Here is a 21557-nt window from a genome sequence, read left to right on the forward strand (position 1 = left end):
CAGGGATTGAACCCACAACCTCATGGTTTGTAGTCAGGTTCATTAACCGCTAAGCCACGATGGGAACTCCTGAGTTAAATTTTTTAGGAACTTCCAATTGGTTATCCAGAGATGTTACTGACCCTTTCAAGTGGAGCCCCAGCAAGGGTCTGCCTGGTATCATTTGAGCCAATAAAATGAGAAGAAGTTCTATTCAGAAGCAAAGGAAAGCTTTATGCTTTGATCAAAGAATGGAGAGGTACTGATCTTGGCTCTAGAGAACTCACCTCTCCCTGATGGACCAGGCCTTGGGGGAGGCTGCTTTACAGGGATCTCATCAGCAGGGAGGGGGTGGAGTTCTCAGGGGCTGGCGCAGGCGTGTTGCTCACGCTCCAGGTGCACTGAATATGTTTCTGTATAAAGCCAGCCGCCATCTTGACTCGAAGTGTCTGCACAAGTCCCTGCAGACTGGGAGCCCTGCATGCGGCACCCTATGAGCAAGCGAAAATGGATGAAGCACCAAGGGAAAGAAAAAAAAAAAAGGTTAGACTTAATTTTATTACCCAGATTCTTTTTCCTGGGAATTGTTAAGGAGCTTTGCTGGTGCCAAATCCTTCCTCTGCCTTTCGTCCTGCTCCTCATTCTCCAGGGGGGCTGAGGGGCACGGAGGGGCATAGGTCTGTCTTGTGTCGACTTCCTGCTGAGTTTGGGCGCCAGCGTCAAAACCACAGGTAGAGGAGCAGAGTTTGTCACCAGGCCTAACGGTTCACATCCCTAAGTGACCACCATTTGTCTGAACTTCTGGAGACTAAGGACAGCAAACAATTTCTTATACATGGCTCAATTATTAGCAAGAGAATAATGGTCATGTGTCGACTTTTTCCCAAAAATGAATGTAAAGTAAGTCTTTTGCCTATAGGCAAAAGTGTGCCCTGATGGCAAGGCTCGCTGCTGTGGCCTCAATATCCCTGGTCACATTTTGGTTGTTTTTCAGAAGAGAAACTTCAGGTCACAGAGAGGTTCACATGAGTGGTCTTGAGGGTCATTGCCCCACGTTGTCTCTCTGGAGTCTGGGACTCGGGGTGCTGTTCACTTGTATCTCTAATTTCCCTGATGATTGAAGTTTCCAGCCTGAGTGCAAGGTCATTTAATGCCTAGGGTACTTGTTATCCCTTTCGTCACTTGAGTCACATTCTGGATCATTGTTGCTTTGTAGGGATACTGGCATCCCAAACCTGGGGGTTATTTCTTTTAGTAATGCTTTAGTCACTTCAGCTGTTGTTTAGTTCTAGCAAGGAATGCTTCTATCCACCTAGAAAATGTATCTACCAGAACCAGTCTGGTACTCTTGTCCTGACACTGAATATGCCAGTCTTCTCTAGATGCATCCCTCTGGTCTGAATGGGCCTTATATGAGGATCTCTGAAAGGTCAAATGTTGGGGTGGTTCATTGTGCAGATAGGGCATGTATCAACTATCCAATTGATTATACGTGTCATGCCAGGAGATACTGTGACCTCAACTAACCAGTTATATAGGGCTTCCTCCCATAGTGCTTTCCTTGATAAGCCTCCCTGATGTCTTAACAAGCTCCAGTCTAGAGAAGGAGGTATTGCCTATGTTCATTAACTAGCCACCTGTGGCCTCCCAGATCTATATCGAAGCCCTGTTTGGGGGCTTTGTCTATTTCTTCCTTTGTGTAGATTGGGAAATAATTGGATGGATCTGGCCTTTGAGTTATAAGGAGTAGTTGCAAAGTTATTGGTTCTAGGGCTGCCCTTTTGGTATTTCACCTGCCTGTTTCTCTTTATTACCTCTGCATTCCCCTGTAGTGACTGCATCAATGAGTCACTCCCACCTTTTTTTGAATCTGTACTGCTTCTCAGAGCTTCAATATGCTTAAGCCATGTTTGACCTGTTTATTCTCTGCAGTGAGCATATGGCTTTCCTTTCAAATAGCCCTGTACCTGTAGGAAGGCATATGCATACTGGGAATCTGGGTAAACTTTTATCTTTCCTGTCCCTATAGCTGAAACCCAGCTTCTCTACACCAGCGCCAGTTAAGTCTCAGAGACAGAGTTTTGGGTGAAGCTGAAAGAACAGTTTTATTGCTTTGTCAGGAAAAGGAGTCCACAGCAGGTTAATTCCCTCAAAACTGTCGTCCCCTGAGAGGCAATAGCAAGGGATCTTATAGCTTTAGCTTGAAACACAGGGCTGTTGATAAGGACTAGGGTTCCTGCATTCTTCTCCCTCCATAGATCATTTCGAAGTCGTCAAGGCTGGGGTCAGGTGGTCCAGTGACAGTTTCTGGCACTCTTTGAGGTTATTGCACCATAACCTTCTCTCTGAATGAAGATTGCTCATCAAAGGAAAGGGAATGTTAGGGAGTGTTTCAAGGGAGAAAAACTACCAGGTGCGGGATGGGATTGTAAACAAAAGAAATCAGCTGTGAAAGGTAATCAAGCAAGGGAATAATCCTGTGTGAGAAGCAGGTTAGAGTGAGTGAGTGCAAACATAGCATAGCATAAGGGGAACCACTTTAACTAGTTTTTCACTGTAACAATATTTCCTAATCATCAACACTTGAATCAACCTTTTGAAACTGAGGGGAGGCCTCAGAGGCTAAAGGAAAGGTCTTTTACTTCAAAATGTAAGGACACAGGCTTGTACTTAGTTTCCTTGTGAGCTCTAAAAGGATCAGGTGAGGGCTATCAGCTCCATCTTTGGGCAGAAGTCTCTTGGGGTAGGCTTCATGCCCTATGACTTGAGTCTGGGAGTCACTGCGTATCCTGCCAGACCAGGCTTTTTCCTTCTCTCATAAAACTGTTCCCTTCTATGAAACATTCCTCTTAAATATTTGGGAGAGGCTCACTTCCTAGGTCAGGGAGACTGGAATAGATCGTGTTTGTCGTTTCTATACAGTCATGCTCCAGGACCCCCATTTCTGTGGGTAGCAAGGTGGCAGGATTTAGCATGTGACAGATTTTTATGATAGCTACTGGGTTGTCTAAAACCATAGCCTGAACTTGAATTGGCCTTTTGGGGGATAGCCATTCTGTTCCCTTAGAACTTAATAAATAAAACCTGAACCTGGTATGGGTCTATATAGTGATTAGCTGACCAAATGTTAACTTTTCAGCTTCCTTTAGCAGAGTTGTAGCTGCTATTGCTGTAGGCAAGGAGGCTACCCCTTAGTGGTTTGATCTAAATGTTTAGAGAAATAAGCAACCACCTAATTAAGGGGTCCCATTTTTTTAACCTAATCCCAAGGGCAATTACTGTCTTCTCATGAATGAAAAGATCAAGGGGTTTAGCTAAATATGGAAGGCCAGGGCAGGGGCCTGAAGTAACTGCTTTTTCAATTCTTGAAAGGCCCCTTTGTATTCTGAATTCTATTCAAAAGTATCATCTTCCTTTCAAGTCTTCATATAGAGGCCTATTAGGCCACAATTAGAGATCTAGATGGGGGGTGGGGGGAGGTGGAGGGAGGGCATTCAGCCATCTCCAGGAAGCCCCTAAGCTGTTTTCTGTTTTTAGGTGGGGGTGAGGCGGCAAATGGCTTCCTACCTTTCCGGGGTAGGCTCATCTGATCATCTGTGAGAAAGAAGGCTAGGTGGTTCACCCCAGTTTGTGTTATTTGAGGCTTTTTCTTGGATACCTTTATCCTTTATTGGCTATGTGGTTCAGGGTGGTTACAGTATTTTTGTCAGAGGCCTCCTTAGTAGGGCTGATGATCAGAAGATTGTGGAGGGTTCTATCCTCCAGAAGTAGATTTTTTAGGTGTTGAGGTAAGTTTGCCCCAAAGACGGTGGGGAATTTTTGAACCCTTGGGCAGGACTGTTCAGCAATGTTGTTTTTGTTGTGTGTTTGAGTCCTGCCACTCAGAAGGAAAAATTTATTGTGACTCTGGGACTAATGGAATACATAAAGCATCTTTTAAATGTAAGACAGAGTATCAGGTCCCAGTGGATAGTAGAGTGGCCAGTAGGGTTTAGGGACTACCATTTGTATAATTCTCAGTTGCTTTATTGGCTGCCCTGCTGTTCTGTACCATCCTGTATTCCCCATTGGGTTCCTTTATGGAGAGAATGAGGGTATTAGAGGCTGACTGGCATGTCTAGTAAGACTGGTCAATTCGGCCTGTATCACAAGGACAGTGCCTGATAAGTCCTCTTGACAGAGAAGGTGCTGTTTTCTATTAGGCCATGTATGTCTGGATTTTAAAAGAACTATCATGGGACTGGCTCCTACAGCTCATTTCACCTGTCTCTGGGGCCAAAACCTCAGGATTTACATTTAGGGAGTTCAACTTTCTCTGTCCAGGGAGGTTTGTCCTCAGCCATTACCATTATCATCATGTACTCTTTGTCTAAGGGGACCACAGTCTCCAATTTGTCTTCCATTAGGAGGATAGTAGCCCTCAATTTATGTAAGATATTTTTTCTAGCAGAGGTATAGGGTGTTCAGGGACATACAGGAAGGAATGGGTAAGCATGAGTGCATCCAATTTACATTTTAATTTCTCTGTGAATGTCCTTCTTGAGCCTTCCCTAATATCCCCATAATTATACAACTCTTATTGAGGTAGGAGGTAGATGGGCCTCAGTGCTGAGAACAGCTGGGATTTGTAAGGCCAAGTAAACTGGACACTGTTTCTCTTTGACACTTCAAGGAAAAAGTTACTTGAAGGAGCTGAGCTCAGCTGGAGTAGAGAGATAAGTTGACCACTTCAGTCACTCCTGGGGTCAGGGAGACCTCCCCAATTACACATGTGTAGTAAGACTCCTAGAGGTCAGACAAGGGAGGGGGCGCCAGTCCATAATAAGTCCTGATACCGTCCCAGGACCCTTTGCTCTGGAATCCATCTTTGCCAAAAGATGCGCAGGCATATTGGGAAGGGTCCTGTGTCCATATAGGTGTGAGAATTATAGCAGTATAATTGGATAAAGGTAAACAAAGACCAGGAAGAAGTGTCCTGTATAGTGATTTCAGTCAGCTCTCTGGCGCACTCCTCACTCAGGGGGACGCCCACACCCGCCCTCCTCTTTACGGTGGGTATTATTGATTTGCTTCTGACTAAATAAACTTCTCTGTGTGCTTTCCCACATGTACTTTGACTTACAATAAACTTTATACCTGTTTTCACAGTATTTGCCTCCTTGAAACATTCTTGCTTTAAACAGGTGGCAAGAATCAGAGCGATTCTGTTTTTAGCCTCTAGGTAATCTAGTGGCTAGGACTCCTGGTTTTCATTCAGGCTGCCCAGGTTCAGTTCCTGAGCAGAAAATTAAGATCTTGCTTCAAGCCATTACTCACTGCTGTCTTTCCAAGATCATTTGGCGCCAAAACTGGAGAATTTTAAGGTAGATTGCTGAAAACCCAGGAATTTCAAGGTAAACTGCAGGTCTCGCCCAGCTGCCTGTGACTTGAGACCTCCTCCTGGCTTTTCTCTGATTCTTTCTCCTGCTGTCTCGAGTACCCCTTGCTCTCAGTCTCTGCTTTGCTTCCTAAGATCCATAGGGCATAATCTCAGTCCACTCACTGTTTTATGGCTCTTCTTAAAGTTTAAGCTGGCAGGGGTTATTCCCCAGGCCGTGCAGATTCAAATAACACTCGGGTGGCAGCTGACGCTGTCCTTGGGACCTGGTGGAAACATGATTTCCAACCATGAAGAGGCCCAGGAGGTCTTCTTTCTCCTTCTTTTCCCTGCTATCAGATGAACTTGAGGGCGCTTGTTCTCTGCCTAAACTACAACCCCCAGCTTGCCGTGTGCCCAAGTGCCTTCTTCAGCATAGCTTGGATCCAGTTGGGAATCAGCTTAGTGCATGCAGCCTCCAGGAAATTACAATTTGCTACACGCCACACTTTGTTTTGTGGGGACAAAGTTACACCCCAGGACCCCATGGGCTCTTCTTACAACTTCCCACTTGGTAATGGCCCACATGTACCACTCCCCACCCTCACTGCCTTAGAGCAGAGTCTTTTTCCTAGAGCAGTCCCCACTGCTGCACTCCATCCCTCCAGCGTGCACCAGTCCTCTGCAACTTTTTCTCCTAGTTCACCTGCTTAGCAAGTTTGCTTTCTGATCTAATAATTTAGTTACCCCTTGGGAATAGACTTTCTAGACTTAACTGCTGTCTTGCCACTACCAAATTCATTGCTTTCAGTGTCAGATAAAATCCTTACGTCCCTTTCAACTTTACCTTATCTGGCAAACAGAGTTACAGATTTGGTTCTTCTGCTATTTACTCTCTGACTTTATGCCCCAAATCCCCTATGGGATTACTCCCCCTTCCTAGTCCTTAGGTCCTGACCCCTGTGGCATTTTCTTTTGTAGCCAACTCCACTTCCTCCAGGAGTCCCCTTTCTCTCCTTGCCTTGGCAACCTATGCACTATTATTATAGACAGTGGATCCCCCCACAAGGACATCATGGCAGTGGCTCTGCATTAGCCCAAATGCCCTCCTCAGGCAGAAAGGGATGGCGCCTCACACAAGGCATCAAGGACAAGGGCAACCAGAGACATCTGGTCAAGTTCTAATGGGAGAATAGAGGACACTCCAAACCTCATCTGCAACCAGAATCTGGAAGGAAATTCAGGGATTGCCCTAATTACCCTTCCTGGGCCTTCTAGGTAATGCTTCTGGGATGCTGGAACATCATTTCTAGGAGGAATATTTATTCTCCTTTGCAGGTTACTCAACATAGGAAGCTCTCCTTCTAAACCAAAAGAAACACCTCTGGAATGTATCCTTAAGGACTGGACATTTTTTTAAGATAGATGGGCTGAAAAAGAAAAAAACTTCAAACGTATTCTTAACACTGTCTGGCCTGTATATAATTTGGGGGATAAAAAATGGCCTAAAAACAGGTCCACTATCTTACTATTGGATCTTTTTTGCCACAAGATGGAAAAACAAACTGAGGCTCCCTATGTTCAGGCCTTTTTGGCCCTTTATCAGTCAGTCGCTCTCTGTGGCTCGAGTCAGAAACTCTCCTAACACTCTAAATAATCCCCTTCTAACTTCCCCCAACTCTCGGTGGGGGGGGGGGATACTGAGCTTCACTTACTCCAACCAATAACTCTTATCAGGTCCTTGAAATGTAAACATAGTACGCTTAACTGGAGACTTTGGCCTTGGGTTAATTAGCTAAGAAGGAAAAAAAAAAGTAGAAAGAGGCTTTAAACTCAAGTAAATTTAACTTATTCCAACTCTTATTTTTGGTTTTGCATTTGCCAGGTAAATTGCCATGACAAGCGCAGTTATGATTCTATATCTTTCCTTTTACATACTGGTTGTTGTTAAAAGAAATGTTGAACTTCACCCTTTTGTTTTTCTCCTGCAGGAATCAGATTTTGTTCTTTGCATTCTTGTGTGTACACATGCTTGCTATAGAACACTTAAATTTCTTTCCTAAATGAAACTCTTTGAGGTATATTCTCTAGAATTGGATCACTTTCAATTATAATCCAATAAAAAGATACTGGACATCAGTGAATAAACAGAGAAACTAAAGGTATTTGTGACTATGGATAAATATGTTTGGTGCCAGTCTGCAGAATGCTGGTGTAAAAGATAGTCCATGGTTGCTAAGGAAAGTAGGATGCATGTTTTAAATAAAAGGTATGGAGAATGGCATTGATTTTTTTAAGAAAAAAAAAGTAAATCTGTCTTACAGCTGGATTGTTTTGGATGGAAAAATAAAGGACAGGCTAATATGGCTACAAAAGTTGTAGAAGTTTTGTGGAAAAGAAAAGATATTTGGTTAGGTACATGGACTTTGTTGGGAATGGGCTGAAGTAAGAATTGGATTTGGTCTCTGTTAAGAAAACAAGGTTTCCTTAAAATGCTGCCTTTGTTTAATAGATTGTGTGAATTTATTGCGTTTCAGTGATTTGGGTTTGCTTATAAGATCTTTTATTACTTTTGTTAAGTGAATAAGTATTATTTCACAATGATCTGTGATTCTCTTTGACCAAGCGTTTTAAAATTTTTGCAGCTTTCATTGTCAGACTTTTGCCATCCTGATGTCTTTATAACATCACAGTAGTCTACTCCTAAATTAGGGAATTTAAGATGGGTAAACAATAGCTGTGAATCGAAGAGTCAGGGCTATGTGAAATCCAAGATGGCTGCTTGGCTTTTCCCAGTCCCCTGGCAAACATAGTTTTTATTTGATGGGTTAAAGCTTTCCTTAGCTATAGGGCTGATGCCCTCACAATGAAAAAGAAAAGATTAAAAAATGTGTTTTCCATTTGAGGTACGCTTTCTATAATCTCCAACAATCAAGGCACTTGTTTCACTGGACAAATCATACAAGCCTTAAGAAATATTTCACAAACTTCTCAAAATTATCACTGTCACTATCATCCTCATCATCAGGCAAGGTCAAAAGAACTAATGGAAAAACTGGATTCTAACAAAACAAAAATTAATTATATGGGATTAAAAAAATTGCTAAGTATGATTATAATTTTTATGACTTTTGGTCTGACATATTACTGGCTTTTAATCTTTATTTTTCAGATATATAGAACACTCTTCCCTTCAAGTCACTTAATAAATTACAACTATTTGGTAATTTACATCTCTAGGTAAAATTAAAACATTTTTCTTTTCTCTTTGCCTTGTCCCTCCAGAAATTGTAGACCTTTGGGTTCTTCAGCCTTGTTAGATAAGTGAAAACACTGTGTCCTGTCTAGATAAAAACTTTCTTCTCAGGTATTTTTAAGTGCTGTATGCACTAAGAAACTGAAGGAAAGTAACATATATACATATGTTAATATAGATGATATACATTATACATACGTTGATGTGTATGTTGACATATATACATAGGTTAATTACACATAGACAATGGAAAATTACTCAGCCATAACAAATAATGAAACAGTGCTATTTGCAGCAACATGGATGGACCTAGAGATTATCATACGGAGTGAAGTAAGTCAGAAAAAAAAATCATATAAAATTTTTTAAAAATGATAGAAATGAACTTTTTTACAAAACAAATAGACTTACAAACATAGAAAACAAACTTGTGGTTATCAAAGGGGAAAGGCAGAGAGGAGGGATAAAATGGAAATTTGGGTTTAATAGATACAACATATAAAATAGATAAAAAAGTGATCCATTGTAGAGCACAAGGAACTGTACTCAATATCTTGTAATAACTTATAATGAAAAAGAATCTCAAAAAGAATATATACATGTACAACTCATTCACTTTACTGTATACCTGAAACACTGTAAATCTACTATACTTCAATAAGAAAAAAGCAAAAAGTAATAAATGGGACATATACTTGGATGAGTCCTCCTTCTCCCTTGAGGACGTGCCTGAAAGTGAGGACTTTCCCTGGAGGGTTCTTGGACTCTGCTGGTAATTGCCTCACTTTGTGCACTTGCTGCACTGGTTCTAGGGGGCAGGGCTGGTATGAAGGGGACCCTCAGTCCTGTGGCCCATATTGGGATATATGAAGGAAGGGGATAGGGAGGGAGCAGTAGGAGGAGGGTTAGGGAGGAGATCAAGGAGGTCCTCAGGGAGAGGATCAAGGACTGGTATTACCTCAGTGGGGGAGAATCCACATCCCTTTTGAAGGCACTTGTTCTGCTTTAAGGCCATAAATTTCATCCCAATTCTTTTGTCTCGGACATATTAGGTCCAATTCTAAAATGGTGTTGTAATTTAGAGAGCCACTGATGGGTCTTTCCCCAGCTCTCACCTGGTATTGGACCAGGGCTGTATTACATAGGAAGATTAACTGTTTTGGGGTCAGGAAGTGATATACAAAACAATTCCAGTTCTGCAGGATGCAACCTGATGGGCTGTCCTTAGGTATGCTGGACGTGTGTTTCCCCACACCTTAGATGTTCTATTTTGTATTTCTTTCCAAATACTGAGGAGGCAGTTGGAGTGATTTGTTGGCAGAGAAATTCTGCAAGATTTGACCCAAATAAGATGTCCAGTTCAGGAAATTCAGAATCAGCCCCAAATTGTTGATGGATTCCACAAAAATGACCAAAATAGGAGGCATCCAAATAGCATGGACTCTGATGTAACTGGGCGTCCCCCTTGAATGTGTAGTGGCCTGCACATGTGATAGTCCCTCCTCAGTCAGAATGTCCCACAGGGATTGGACAGGACACCCCCAGGCCAGAGCAGCTTAGCCACTTGGTTCCTAATCAACTTGGTCCCTTAGGGAGTGGCTCAGCTGTGTGAGGCCGGGCTCTTCTCTTTCCGCCTTTTGGCCCAAGAGGAAGGGTTTGTGGGACTTCACGCTGGATGAGGGTAAAAGCACAAGGGATTCCCACAGGCACTCACCAGATCACTGGGGCAGCTGGTATTCTGTGCTGATACTGGGAGGAGAGCCCATGGAACTTCTGTCACGAATCACTGAAGGTTCACCTCCCAAGCAGAAGAGGGAGGAGAGGTCAGGCCTTGGGCGTTGCCTGTTCTTGCCAGCAGCTCACAGGGCTTCCTGATAATGGGGTGCCTGGTCTGGTGAGCAGCTCACAGTGCTCCCCAGCCCACTTCAGAGAAACTAGTGCTGACCAGAAGAGATCAAGTCCCTGGTTGTGTACTGACCTTGGGACCCTTTCAGGCTTGGGCATCCTGGTGCCTCTTCCTGAACTCTGACCAAGTGTCCTCATTCCATTTTGTCCAGTGATCCTTATTAGCTGGGTGTTTTCCCGGTCTCACATCTGGGCTCCCAGGACTGGCCACTTTCCTTGACCGCACAGAAAGTGACGACAGAGAACGCTACTCTTGACCCTTGGAGGTTGGCATGGAGGGCAGAAAGCCCCGTCGCAGCCACTACTGTGTCTGACGGGAGTCCAGAGGGCAGCACTTCCGGTGAGACAGTGGGCAAGGCTGCCATAGCTCCCTCTTGTCCACAGGTCCCCACTGTTCCCAAGTGTCTGGTAGGTACCTCGGCAAGGCCAGCCAGAGGCAGTGGGCAGACATGCATGAGTTTTAGTCTCTGATTCCCAATGATGCCACAGTATGATCTCCTCAAGGGGGGCACAGTCCCCATTAACCTGGGGACCATACTGTGTGCACAGCACACCTGGGTATCAGCTTGCTGGGCAGAGTTGCTTTGAATTCAGCCAAAGCTTGCCTCCTTTTTACCCAATCAGAATGTAGTCAAAGATCATACTCATTCATCCTCACTCAAACCTCCCCAAGCCTCTGCTTCCTCCTGTCCTCCTGCTGGAGATGGGATGAGTCTGGAACCTAGTGGATGGGTGTAGGCAAAAAGGCTATGGTCCATCCCATCCCAAAATTTGTTACTGACCCTTTTGAATCCGGCCCCAATAAGGGTTCTCCCTTATCGTGAGGACCAGTGTTAGTTACTCCAATAGAGGAGATGGAGTTCAGTTCAGAAACAAAGAAAAGCTTTATTCCTTGATCAAAGAATAAAAAGGTATAAGCTCACATTGTAGAATACAGGCTCTCCCTGAAAGGTCCTCGTCAGGGCTGCTTTATAAGCTTCCTGCTGGCAGAATTAATTTAGGTTGATTATTTTCAAGAAACAGAAGACTCCCAAAGTCTTTCTTTTTATCACTCTCATAGATGCCTAAAGAATTTAGACAAAGGGCCTGTTTCTGGAATAGAGCTATTGCCAGAGATCTCTACCAAGAGTATGGGCTGGGGAGTTCCCATTGTGGTGCAGGAGAAATGAATCTGACTAGTATCCATGAGGATGCGGGTTCAATCCCTGGTCTCACTCAGGGCGTTAAGGATCGGGTGTTGCTATGAGCTGTGGTGTAGCTCGCAGACGCGGCTCAGATCTGGCATTGCTGTGGCTGTGGTGTAGGCCAGCTGCTGTAGTTCCTATTGGACCCCTAGCCTGGAAAATTCCATATGCCGCACGTGCTAACCTAAAAAGCAAAAAAAAAAAAAAACCAAAAAACCTCTGCGGGCTAGATGTGATGGGGGGACTCAGTAGGACCCAGAGACCCTCTGTGTTCCATTGTTTCTGCAGGGCCCAGCAAACATCTGTTTATTAAACATTTGCTTTTCCATCTCCATGTGAATTGCTTTCCTTCCCTTTGAATCCCTAAACCACTACCCCCAATGTCTCCTTTTGTCCTTAGCTGAAGATGGTACTTAAGGTAGTTATTCTGTTGTCTTGGGTCTATCCAGTGTATAAAAGTTATTAAACTTTGATTTTCTTTTATTAATCTGTCTTATGTTAATTTAATCCTTAGATTAGACAGAAGAACCTGCAAGGGTAGAGGAAAGTTTTTTTCCTAACATGAGGCATGAGTTCAAGTGAGAACAGTCATCTGTAAATGTCCGAAGGTATGGTCTTTTGTACAGGCTTCAGCAAGCCCTTCAAGCAAACTCTTCTGTTAGAAAGAAGTTTAGATTTAGCTTTGGAGTGGACAAACCCAATGTGCTGAAGTGTTCAGCAGAGAATAGAGCCCTCAGATGGTGTCTCACATTTGAGAGACTAAAGCCTGCCGTGCAAAATGGGTCTTAGCATTTACTCTTGAATCCTGGATAAACTAGAGAGGAACTATTAACTGGCAGAAGTAAAGTTGGTGTTTCAGGCCCTTGCCTCAATGCATTTGATCACAGTTTGCAAAGTTATTGTTTTACATATTCAGTTGTAACACATGCTACTTTTCATAATAAACGAAGGGTGACTCTAAAAGAGAAATGGAGAACCCAGAGAGTTGCCTTTGGAATATATGAAGGCTGTTAGGGAGGGAAAAAAATGTCTTCTGTCTAGCCTTCTATGTTCTCTGGCTGGTCTAAGAATGAAGCTGGAATAAGACAAATTAACAGGAGAGAATCAAACAAAAGTATAATAACATGTAAATAACATCACTGGAAATAGACACAGGAGAACTGAGTAACCCCCAATATGACTGAAACCTATACCTTAAATACCATCTCCAGTTAAAGATAAAAAAGATGCTGGAGGTAGAAGTTAGTGGCTTCAAAGAAGAGGAAGGCAATTCACATGGAGATGGAGTAGTAAATATTTGGTAAGCGAAAGTTTGCTGGTCCACCAGAGACGTTTGGGCACAGCGTGAACTCTGATCTCCGGGCCCTGCTTGGTTTAGCCCACCCCATCTAGGCCACAGTCTTTGCAGATATCTCTGGTGACGGCTCTATTCTGGGAACAGACCCTTTATTTGAATTTTTTAGGCAGCCAAGGGAGAGGCAAAAAGAAACACTTCCTGAGTTTTCTGTCTCTTAAAAAATAATGAACCTAAATCAATCCTCATACCAAAGAGAAAAATTTGGCGGTGGCAAATTTTGCTCCCCTAAAATGCATTAAAATCTATTCAAGGAATTCACATTTGTCAAATAGGATTTCACAGTATTATGGGGCAGAGGATTTTTTTTACACCTTCCTTTTTCCTTATTATAAAATAAGAATGTCTACAGTCATTGCCCTATGCTTTTCCCAGTATTATATATTGGGTGTCTTAGGGCCACACAGTTTGTTCCATTTATTTCACAGGTCCAGGAAGACAGAGGTCTTGTGCCCCATTTGGTATGCTTAACTATGTGCTAAGAGTCTTATTTGCACATGAGTCTTATTTAGATGATGATATTAGATTTTGAATTGCTACTTTGGTTGATTCAGACTTTAGGGGGTCTTGGGAGAAGGTAAATGTATTTTGCATGAGGAAGAGACTTGGATATTTGAGGTCAGAGCATAAGTTGTGATAGAGTGTAAAGGAGTCACAATGATCCTAACTTTTAGTGTTCATGCCTCTGTGTAATACTCTTGAATGTGGGCAAGGCCTATGACTTGGTCCTAATTAATAGATTATGGCAAAAATGATGATATGTAACACCTATGATTACATTAAATTTGATGTCAAAGAATCTGGGACATTATTCACTTGATTACAGACAATACGGCTCTATCTTCTTAGACTTATTCTTGGAGTTCCTGTCGTGGCGCAGTGAAAATGAATCTGACTAGGAACCATGAGGCTGCGGGTTCAATCCCTGGCCTTGCTGAGTGGGTTAAGGATCCAGCGTTGCCATGAGCTGTGGTGTAGGTCGCAGATGTGGCTTGGATCTGGCATTGCTGTGGCTGTGGAGTAGGCCGGCAGAAACAGCTCCTATTAGACCCCTAGCCTGGGAACCTCCATGTGCCACTGGTGTGGCCCTAAAAGGACAAAAGACAAACAAACAAAAAAACTTATTTTCATTCTCCTGGTGAAATTGAAGAAGTAATTTGCTATGTTAAAAACATACTTACAGAGGAGTTCCCTTGTGGCTCAGCAGGCTAAGGATCAGATATTTTCACTGAAGCAGTTTGGATCACTGCTGTGCCATGGGTTTGATCCTTGGCTTGGGAATTTCCACATGATGCAGGCATAGCCAATATATATATACACACACACTTATGGAAAGTGTCACCCACCTTGGAACTACAAGTTACCTTTAGAAACCATTAAAACTGATTTGTAGGAGTTCCCGTAGTGGCGCAGTGGAAACGAATCTGACTAGGAATCATGAGATTGTGGGTTGGATCCCTGGCCTCACTCAGTGGGTTAAGGATCTGGCATTGCTTTGAGCTGTGGTGTAGGTTGCAGACATGGCTTGGATCTGGCGTTGCTGTGGCTGTGGCGTAGGTCAGCAAATTCGACGCCTAGCCTGGGAACTTCCATATGCCATGGGTGTGGCCCTAAAAAGACAAAAAAAAAAAAAAAACCCACGAAAAAACAAAAACTGATTTGTAGAGTTAGGGGGAAAAAATTAAGCTCTTAGTTCTACAGGCAAAAGGAAATGAATTCTGGCACCAAACTGAATGAGCTTGGCAGAGGCTTTTTCTCCAGTTAAGACTTCATGCTAGACACAGCTCAGTAAATGTCATAATTTCAACCAAGAAACAACCTTAAGCAGAGAAGGCAATTGAGCTATACTTGGACTCCTGATACACAAAAACAAGATAATAAATTTGCATGTGTTTTTTTTTTAACTGGTATGTTTGCAGTAATTTGCCACATAGCAATAAAAAACTAAAGCATGAAAAAGAATCTACCATATTTTCCCAGAAATTAACTCCTGCTTTTTTTCTCTCTTTATTCCTATATTTCATGTTTCAAATCTATATTGGTTACCTTGTGACAAACAGAAATAGGTACATATAACTTTTGAGTAAGTAGGAGTTGTTCCTTGACTATCAAAGATGAGGGCAGCTGGAATGAAGTACGTGGAGCAGGGATGGTTTCATGACTTGCTCTGGACTAGTAAGTACCCATGATTGACATGATGACAAACATGGTACTGATCCTCTTCAAGTTCCTCCTCAGCTCAGGACTGTGTGAACCTATTTCTTGGAGTCCCTCTTTTGTGGAGCATGGTGACAACTTCCCTTCTGGATGAAGAGGCCCTTTTTCTTGGTTCATTAAACCTGCTTGCCCATTATTCCCATCACATCTGAACATGCTGGCATGGCACCACATCCAAGTCATTAATATCCTCTTGGTTCTCAGAGTATCCCGTAATCGACATGATTTTCCCTGATGACTCTTCTCTGGATTAATACAGTCCAGGTGATAACTCTTGGAGGTGCACAGCAACTCCCATCAGCATGGAAGATGATGTAATGTGAGGAAAATGAACCCATCATTGGCTCAGCATTCTTTTAATACAGTATCAGTCCCAGTTTCCACTTTTTGAAAGTGAATACCTAAGAAGGAATACTGTATGTAGAACTTGGGGAAGAGGATGTGCTATTTCTTTTGCTCACTTACTCATATCATCTCAGTTCCTTCTGTTACCAGATATATGTCCCTAAACTTTTCATTCTTTCTCCTCCAGATTTATTGACATCTTCAATGATAAGTACTGCTGGGTCTCTAGTTGATAGAATGTATTAAGGTCCTTTATGCTATTTCTTCTGTTACATGAGATCTATATGACATAATTTTATAAGTGTTATCAATTACAAAAGAAAAATGTAAATAAGTCATAGTAATTAAATATTAGATAAAATATAGGTACAGATATTTAGGTCTTAAAAGAGAAGACTAGAAACATGTACTAACAGTACCTCAGGATAAACTAACGGTAGACAAGGAGAGATTTCCATCTGTAGAAGATTTCAGGTAATAAAAAGAAGGGAGGGGACAAGAGAATTTTCATTCTGTAGCCCATAGTGGAAAATGGAAAATGATCATAATTATCAGAAACAGGAACATAAAGAGACATTGGGTGTTTCCCGATAGAAATGTAAAGCATCACCTCTGGAGTGATCTTGCTAAAGAAAAAAACATATTAACCAAAAAGGTACTAATCTGATCAGGCTTCTGTTTATAGCTGTGGATGATTGTTATGCTGAATGTCTAGTGAACAGGGTTCCTTGTACTGATTAGTATACCATACTTTATGTCTGAGAATGTCTATGAAAAAGTCATTTATTATATATCAGACCTTTGATTTTGAATAATCAAGTGATTTTTTTTTAATCAAAATATAAATTGCAAAGGAGGGCCATCAGAAATAGATAATTGTAATAGACAATTATAAACTGAAACTATAGGCCAAAACAGCTAGATTAGATCAGATTTAGAGACCAGCTGTACCATATAATCAGAGAGAAACTAATCAGCATGTTATGTGTAAACTTTTCCTAACCACACAGAATCTGAAATTATAAAATTTAGCAAGCAAGTTTTCTTTGATACCAAAAAAATAGGTATGGGGAGACCCCCAAAAATAATATTTGAGCCCAGTCCACTCCACTATTCCGTAGTCCATGAGAAAACATAGGCAGAACAATAAGAGTAACAAAATAAATGAGAAGTATGAAAAGTAAAAAGATAATATTCATCATATGCTTAGGATTTCTGATATGTAATATCCAATAATCTAAAAAAATCAGGGACTTAAAATCATCTCAGCTCCTCCTTAAGATAGTAAACTTTATAGAACAGAATTTGTATGAGAAGCTAAGTATACTTAGTGAAGAGAGGGAATAGGTGATTGTGAGTTTTCTCTGACAGCCCCTCCCCCTGTCCTCACCCCTGTCTGTGCTCCAACTTCCTCATTTCCCATTAGGGTTGGGACACACCCCATTGCAAGCACTACAAGGATTGCAATAAATAAACTCATCAAGTCTTTTGCTGGGATGCAGCATTTCCCTGAAAGCCTTAAGTTATGAAAAAGAAGCCAAAAAAAGAGAATGCTTTGTATGAAGACAGAGGAAGGGCAACACCAAAGAATAAAGGAAGGTCACACAGAGATGGACTAGTGGCTGGTTTTCACCCTAAAGTCTCGGGTAGGACTGTCTGGCTGAGAAATTCCCTCCAGATGCTCAGGGTTCAGCTTCAGGGTTCTCCACAACAGGAGGACCTTGGCATGAGGGTGAAGACCTCAGCTTAACAGAGGGAGGCATCCAGGGCCTGGCACAAGCCAACATGAACACTGCAAGCAGAACCTGCAGCCACCTCGACTCTAAAGCAGAGATCGGTGCACAGCACTGACCCTGCTGGTGGTTCCGTGACAGCCGTTGGCGTCCGTGACGTCACCGGATGTCACGCCTCCTATCTTCCGTCTTCAGAAAGCTGAGGCTGTGAGGACTTCGATCTGAGGCACAGAATTTTCTCAGTAGCAGAAGGAGTCTCAGGTGCTACCACGTGTCAGGTAAGACTCTAGATGAGGCCTGAGGGGATTTCGAGCCCAGGAAAGGAGGGCGCCCACCTGTTCAGAGCCCCACCCCAACTCGGGGGAGGCTTGGGAATGTTCAGGCTGACTTACCACCTCCTCTTTGGCGATCTGACTGAGGTGATGGCCTTTGTGTACAGGGATCAAAGTCCCTGACCTGCCGGTCCTCAAGAAAAGGCCCCCAAGTGAGTCCTGAGGGGAACCCCCCCCACACACACACACGCCCCAGAAAGGTGGCGACTCACTGAGCCTCGGCTGGGTGATCATCCCTGAGAGGCTCCTAGACAAGGGAAGCCGGAAGTGCTGCTGATGACCCTGGCCATTGGAGTCTAAGGGAGGGGAGGCCTTATTCTGAGACAGATGGTGTCATGTCACCAAGGAAGGCACTTCAGGCCCTTCAGGGGTCCTTATGAGACCCCGACTGAATCCTTAGTGATCCTCTGACTCCAGGACGGAGGGTGTACACGTGTACACAGCATCTACCCCTCTTGTCAGCTCTCCATGTCTTGTCATGAGGTTCTTCTCACTTCCATTTTTGGGGTCTCACAGAGATGGGGCCTTGCTTGGAGTGAGGCCTCAGGCAGTAGATGTCAGTGGACACGATAGTCATGACTGAAGGCACCACCCACCCCAGAACACAGGTGGCCCCACAATGTCCAGACATGTTAGTCCTAGGAGACTGTAGGCAGGGATATCCAGTTAAAAAGTACCCTCAGTTCCTCTTTAGTGATCACTGGGAGTTGTGTCTTTAATAATAGGAGTGAACAACAGATTATCGGCGGAAGAGAATCTCATCCAGTGCCAGGAACTCGAGTGTAGACCTTGAGTGAGGCCTATGGAGACACATATTCTAGTGCAGGTGGCATTTCCGTGAGCTCCACTCTGCCTTCATCTTTAGCCCTTAGACGCCTGAGGCAGGCAGGAGTGGTTAGAATTCTCACAATTTCCCTTGACTTTCTGGGGCTCAGAGAGTGAGTGTGTTTGTCTGAGTTGTCAAAATAACAAAAGGAAAAGTGTACATGGGGTTCCAGGAGGCTAGGTTAAGTCACAGAATTAAGACCTGGGGAATCAGCCAAGCTAGGACAGAGGGAACCTAACTGAGGTGCGCTCCTTCTGTCAGTTCAGATGTGTCAGGCAAGGAGCACCTGATGAAATATTGCTCCCCTCACGTGGGGTTTCAGTGAGCAAACTATTTGGATATACAGGCCCTATAGCACCTTAGGTGAGCAAATGACAAGGCCTAAGTCCTGTTAAGATCAAAGTAAGGTCCCTGAAAGAGGTTTGAGGGGCTCTTCCATCCCGTAAAGGGTGGGCCATGGAGTATCTAGCCCATACTCTAACCACGTGTAAGCCTAGTTATCGTGTATGGATGAGATTTCTCATTCCTTTTTTCTCTGTCATCTCAGCAAGAATGGGCCTCTTTCTGTCAGGAATAGTATTTGGTATCAGAAGGTGGGGACTGAGACCTATGTAGTAGTCAAAGTAAAGACTTTAAATGGAAGCTGAGAGAACCACATATCCCAGAAGACATGGGCCAGAAATAACTCAGCTTAGCCCTGTAGTCAGCCCTGTGAGGCCCTGGGCAGAGCCGTCAGGCTGAGGTATTTCCTCACTGCTGTCTCAGTGAACTCAGGGTGGTGAGGAATAAAAATGGATCTCCAGAGTCCGCTATACCTGTCTACTGTGACCCCTGAGAATTCTCAGCCTATCATGGCTGGCTCTACCCTGAGGAACATTGAGATTTCCTCTTTCATGTTCTTGGGGGACATAGCAACTAGGGAGTCCAGAGACATGTGAGACTTATAGCACTGTTAACAGGAAAAGTCCATTGGTTGTGGCTATTACCAAAGCCTCCACAAATGACCTTATTAGCTAAGTCACTCACATGTGGCTTCATTCTCTTAGGTGGTGATTACATTTACCCTCCTTCCTATCCGCTGTCTACTGCCACAAGGGTCATCATGCCTTGGCATCAGAAAAAAAAAAATCTACAATACTCATATGATCAGTGCCCTCAGACCCACAGTAAGACCCATGGTCTGGAGGTTGCACAGGTATCCAAGGCTCTGGAGGAGACCCATTTCTCTTCTCATCCTCTGATGCTTGGCAATTTGAAGGAGGATCCTGATGCTGGTATACTCAGCATTCCTAAGGGTCCCCAGAGTTTCTGCTCCTCTGCCAGCACAGCAACCTCATCCACCGAATTGGATGAGGGATCCATGAGCCAAGAAGAGGATAGCCCAGGCACCTCACAAGCTGCACCAGACACCGAGAATGTGCTCATAGATGATCTAGATGATAAAGTGGTTATGTTGATGATTTTCCTACTGCTCAAGTATCAGATGCAAGAGCCAATAACCGAGGAAGAGATGTTGAAGATTGTCGACAATTGCCAAGCCCACTTCCCTGAGATCCTCATGAGAACCTCTGAGCACATGGAGATCATCTTTGGCCTTGATCTGAAGGAAGTGGATCCTGCCAACCACCGCTATGACCTCCTCATCAAATTGGGCCTCACCTATGATGGGATGCTGCATGGTGAAGTGGGCATGCCCAAAACCGGCATCCTCCTGCTTATCCTGGGTGTGATCTTCATGAAGGGCAACTGTGCCACTGAAGATGAAGTCTGGGAAGTTTTGAGTGTGATTGGGGTATATTCTGGAAGGAAGCACTTAATCCTTGGGGAGCCCAGGAAGCTCATCACTGAAGATTTTGTGAAAGAAAAATACCTGGAGTACCGGCAGGTGGCCAACACTGATCCTGCCCAGTTTGAGTTCCTGTGGGGCCCCAGAGCCCATGCTGAAACCACCAAGATGAAGGTCCTGGAGTTTCTGGCCAAGGTTCATGGGATTGACCCAAGTTCTTTCCCATCTCAGTATGAGGAGGCTTTGCAAGATGAAGAAGAGCGAGCCTAAGCCAGAACTTCAGGCAGAGCTGTCTCTCCTTCCGTGGCCAGTGCAAGTTCTAGTGCAAAGGCTAGGAGCTTCTCTCATACCTAGGGGAGTCAGGGATAGTTTCTTCATGCATTGTTGAAAGAGTTAGTGTTTTTAGAATTAAGGTCTGAAATAGGGCTGAAAGGAAGATTATATGCCTGTGTTTTCCTATTTTATATAATATGTAACTTGAAATTCTATTTGATGTATTATTCACATATTCCTTTTAATATAAATTGCCTTCAAAAATATTCAGGTTTATGCACGCTATTGGTCATATATTGAATCCTCTAATGAGTTTTAATAGTACGAATTTTGTAAAACAAATTGTGAAACCATCTTTTTTTGTCATCTCGAATAAGAAAACATGGCATATCTATAGCCATTTACTAGAAATGTGAAAAAAATCAGCTTTAATATAGTTGGGTTCAAGAAATAGAGAACATATTAAAGATTTTCAGTCTACGGCCCTCATTTTAGTTTATAAAATTAAATGATATATGCTTAAGTTTACTTAACCGTTTATGAATATATAAGAAATAAATTTCAATAAATTAGATTCCATTCTCGCTTGTTTTATTCCACAACCTTCATTGAACATTCGCTCTTTAGAAATCACTATGTTAGTCCTGAAGATTATAGGATATATAAGACCTGGAACTTGTCCTTATAATTTTTACTTACAGGACTGACAATCCAATAATAATAATGGTGGGATATCAATAGTATCTAACAGGCAAGTGAAAGGAGTTTGCAGGTGTTCCATAGGGGGCTGTCAAGCATAAATGCCCTGGGACATAAAAATTTAGAATTTGGGAAAGATGAAATTCTTCTATGTTCATTCTAAGTTAAATTTGGATATTTGGCAAGATGAAGCTGACGGGTGGTAATCAAGGATCAGATCTTCAGATGGCATGTCTCAGAGTTGAGACTCAAAAATTGGAGTGGAAAACTTTGCAGTTAGTTACTTTGGGTTCATGGCTTAAAAAGACATCT

The 21557-nt window shown here is 43.1% G+C and overlaps 1 protein-coding gene across 1 annotated transcript; it reads left to right on the forward strand.

Annotated features, from left to right (window-relative positions):
• Positions 418 to 21116, forward strand: LOC100520818 (melanoma-associated antigen B16-like). The gene is made up of 3 exons (XM_013986042.2): positions 418 to 522; positions 17023 to 17607; positions 19534 to 21116. Exon 3 carries the CDS (start codon positions 19590 to 19592, stop codon positions 20541 to 20543), a length of 954 nt encoding a protein of 317 aa, XP_013841496.1. The 5' UTR covers positions 418 to 522; positions 17023 to 17607; positions 19534 to 19589; the 3' UTR covers positions 20544 to 21116.

Source organism: Sus scrofa, chromosome X, assembly GCF_000003025.6.
Source record: "Sus scrofa isolate TJ Tabasco breed Duroc chromosome X, Sscrofa11.1, whole genome shotgun sequence".
NCBI lineage: Eukaryota > Metazoa > Chordata > Mammalia > Artiodactyla > Suidae > Sus > Sus scrofa.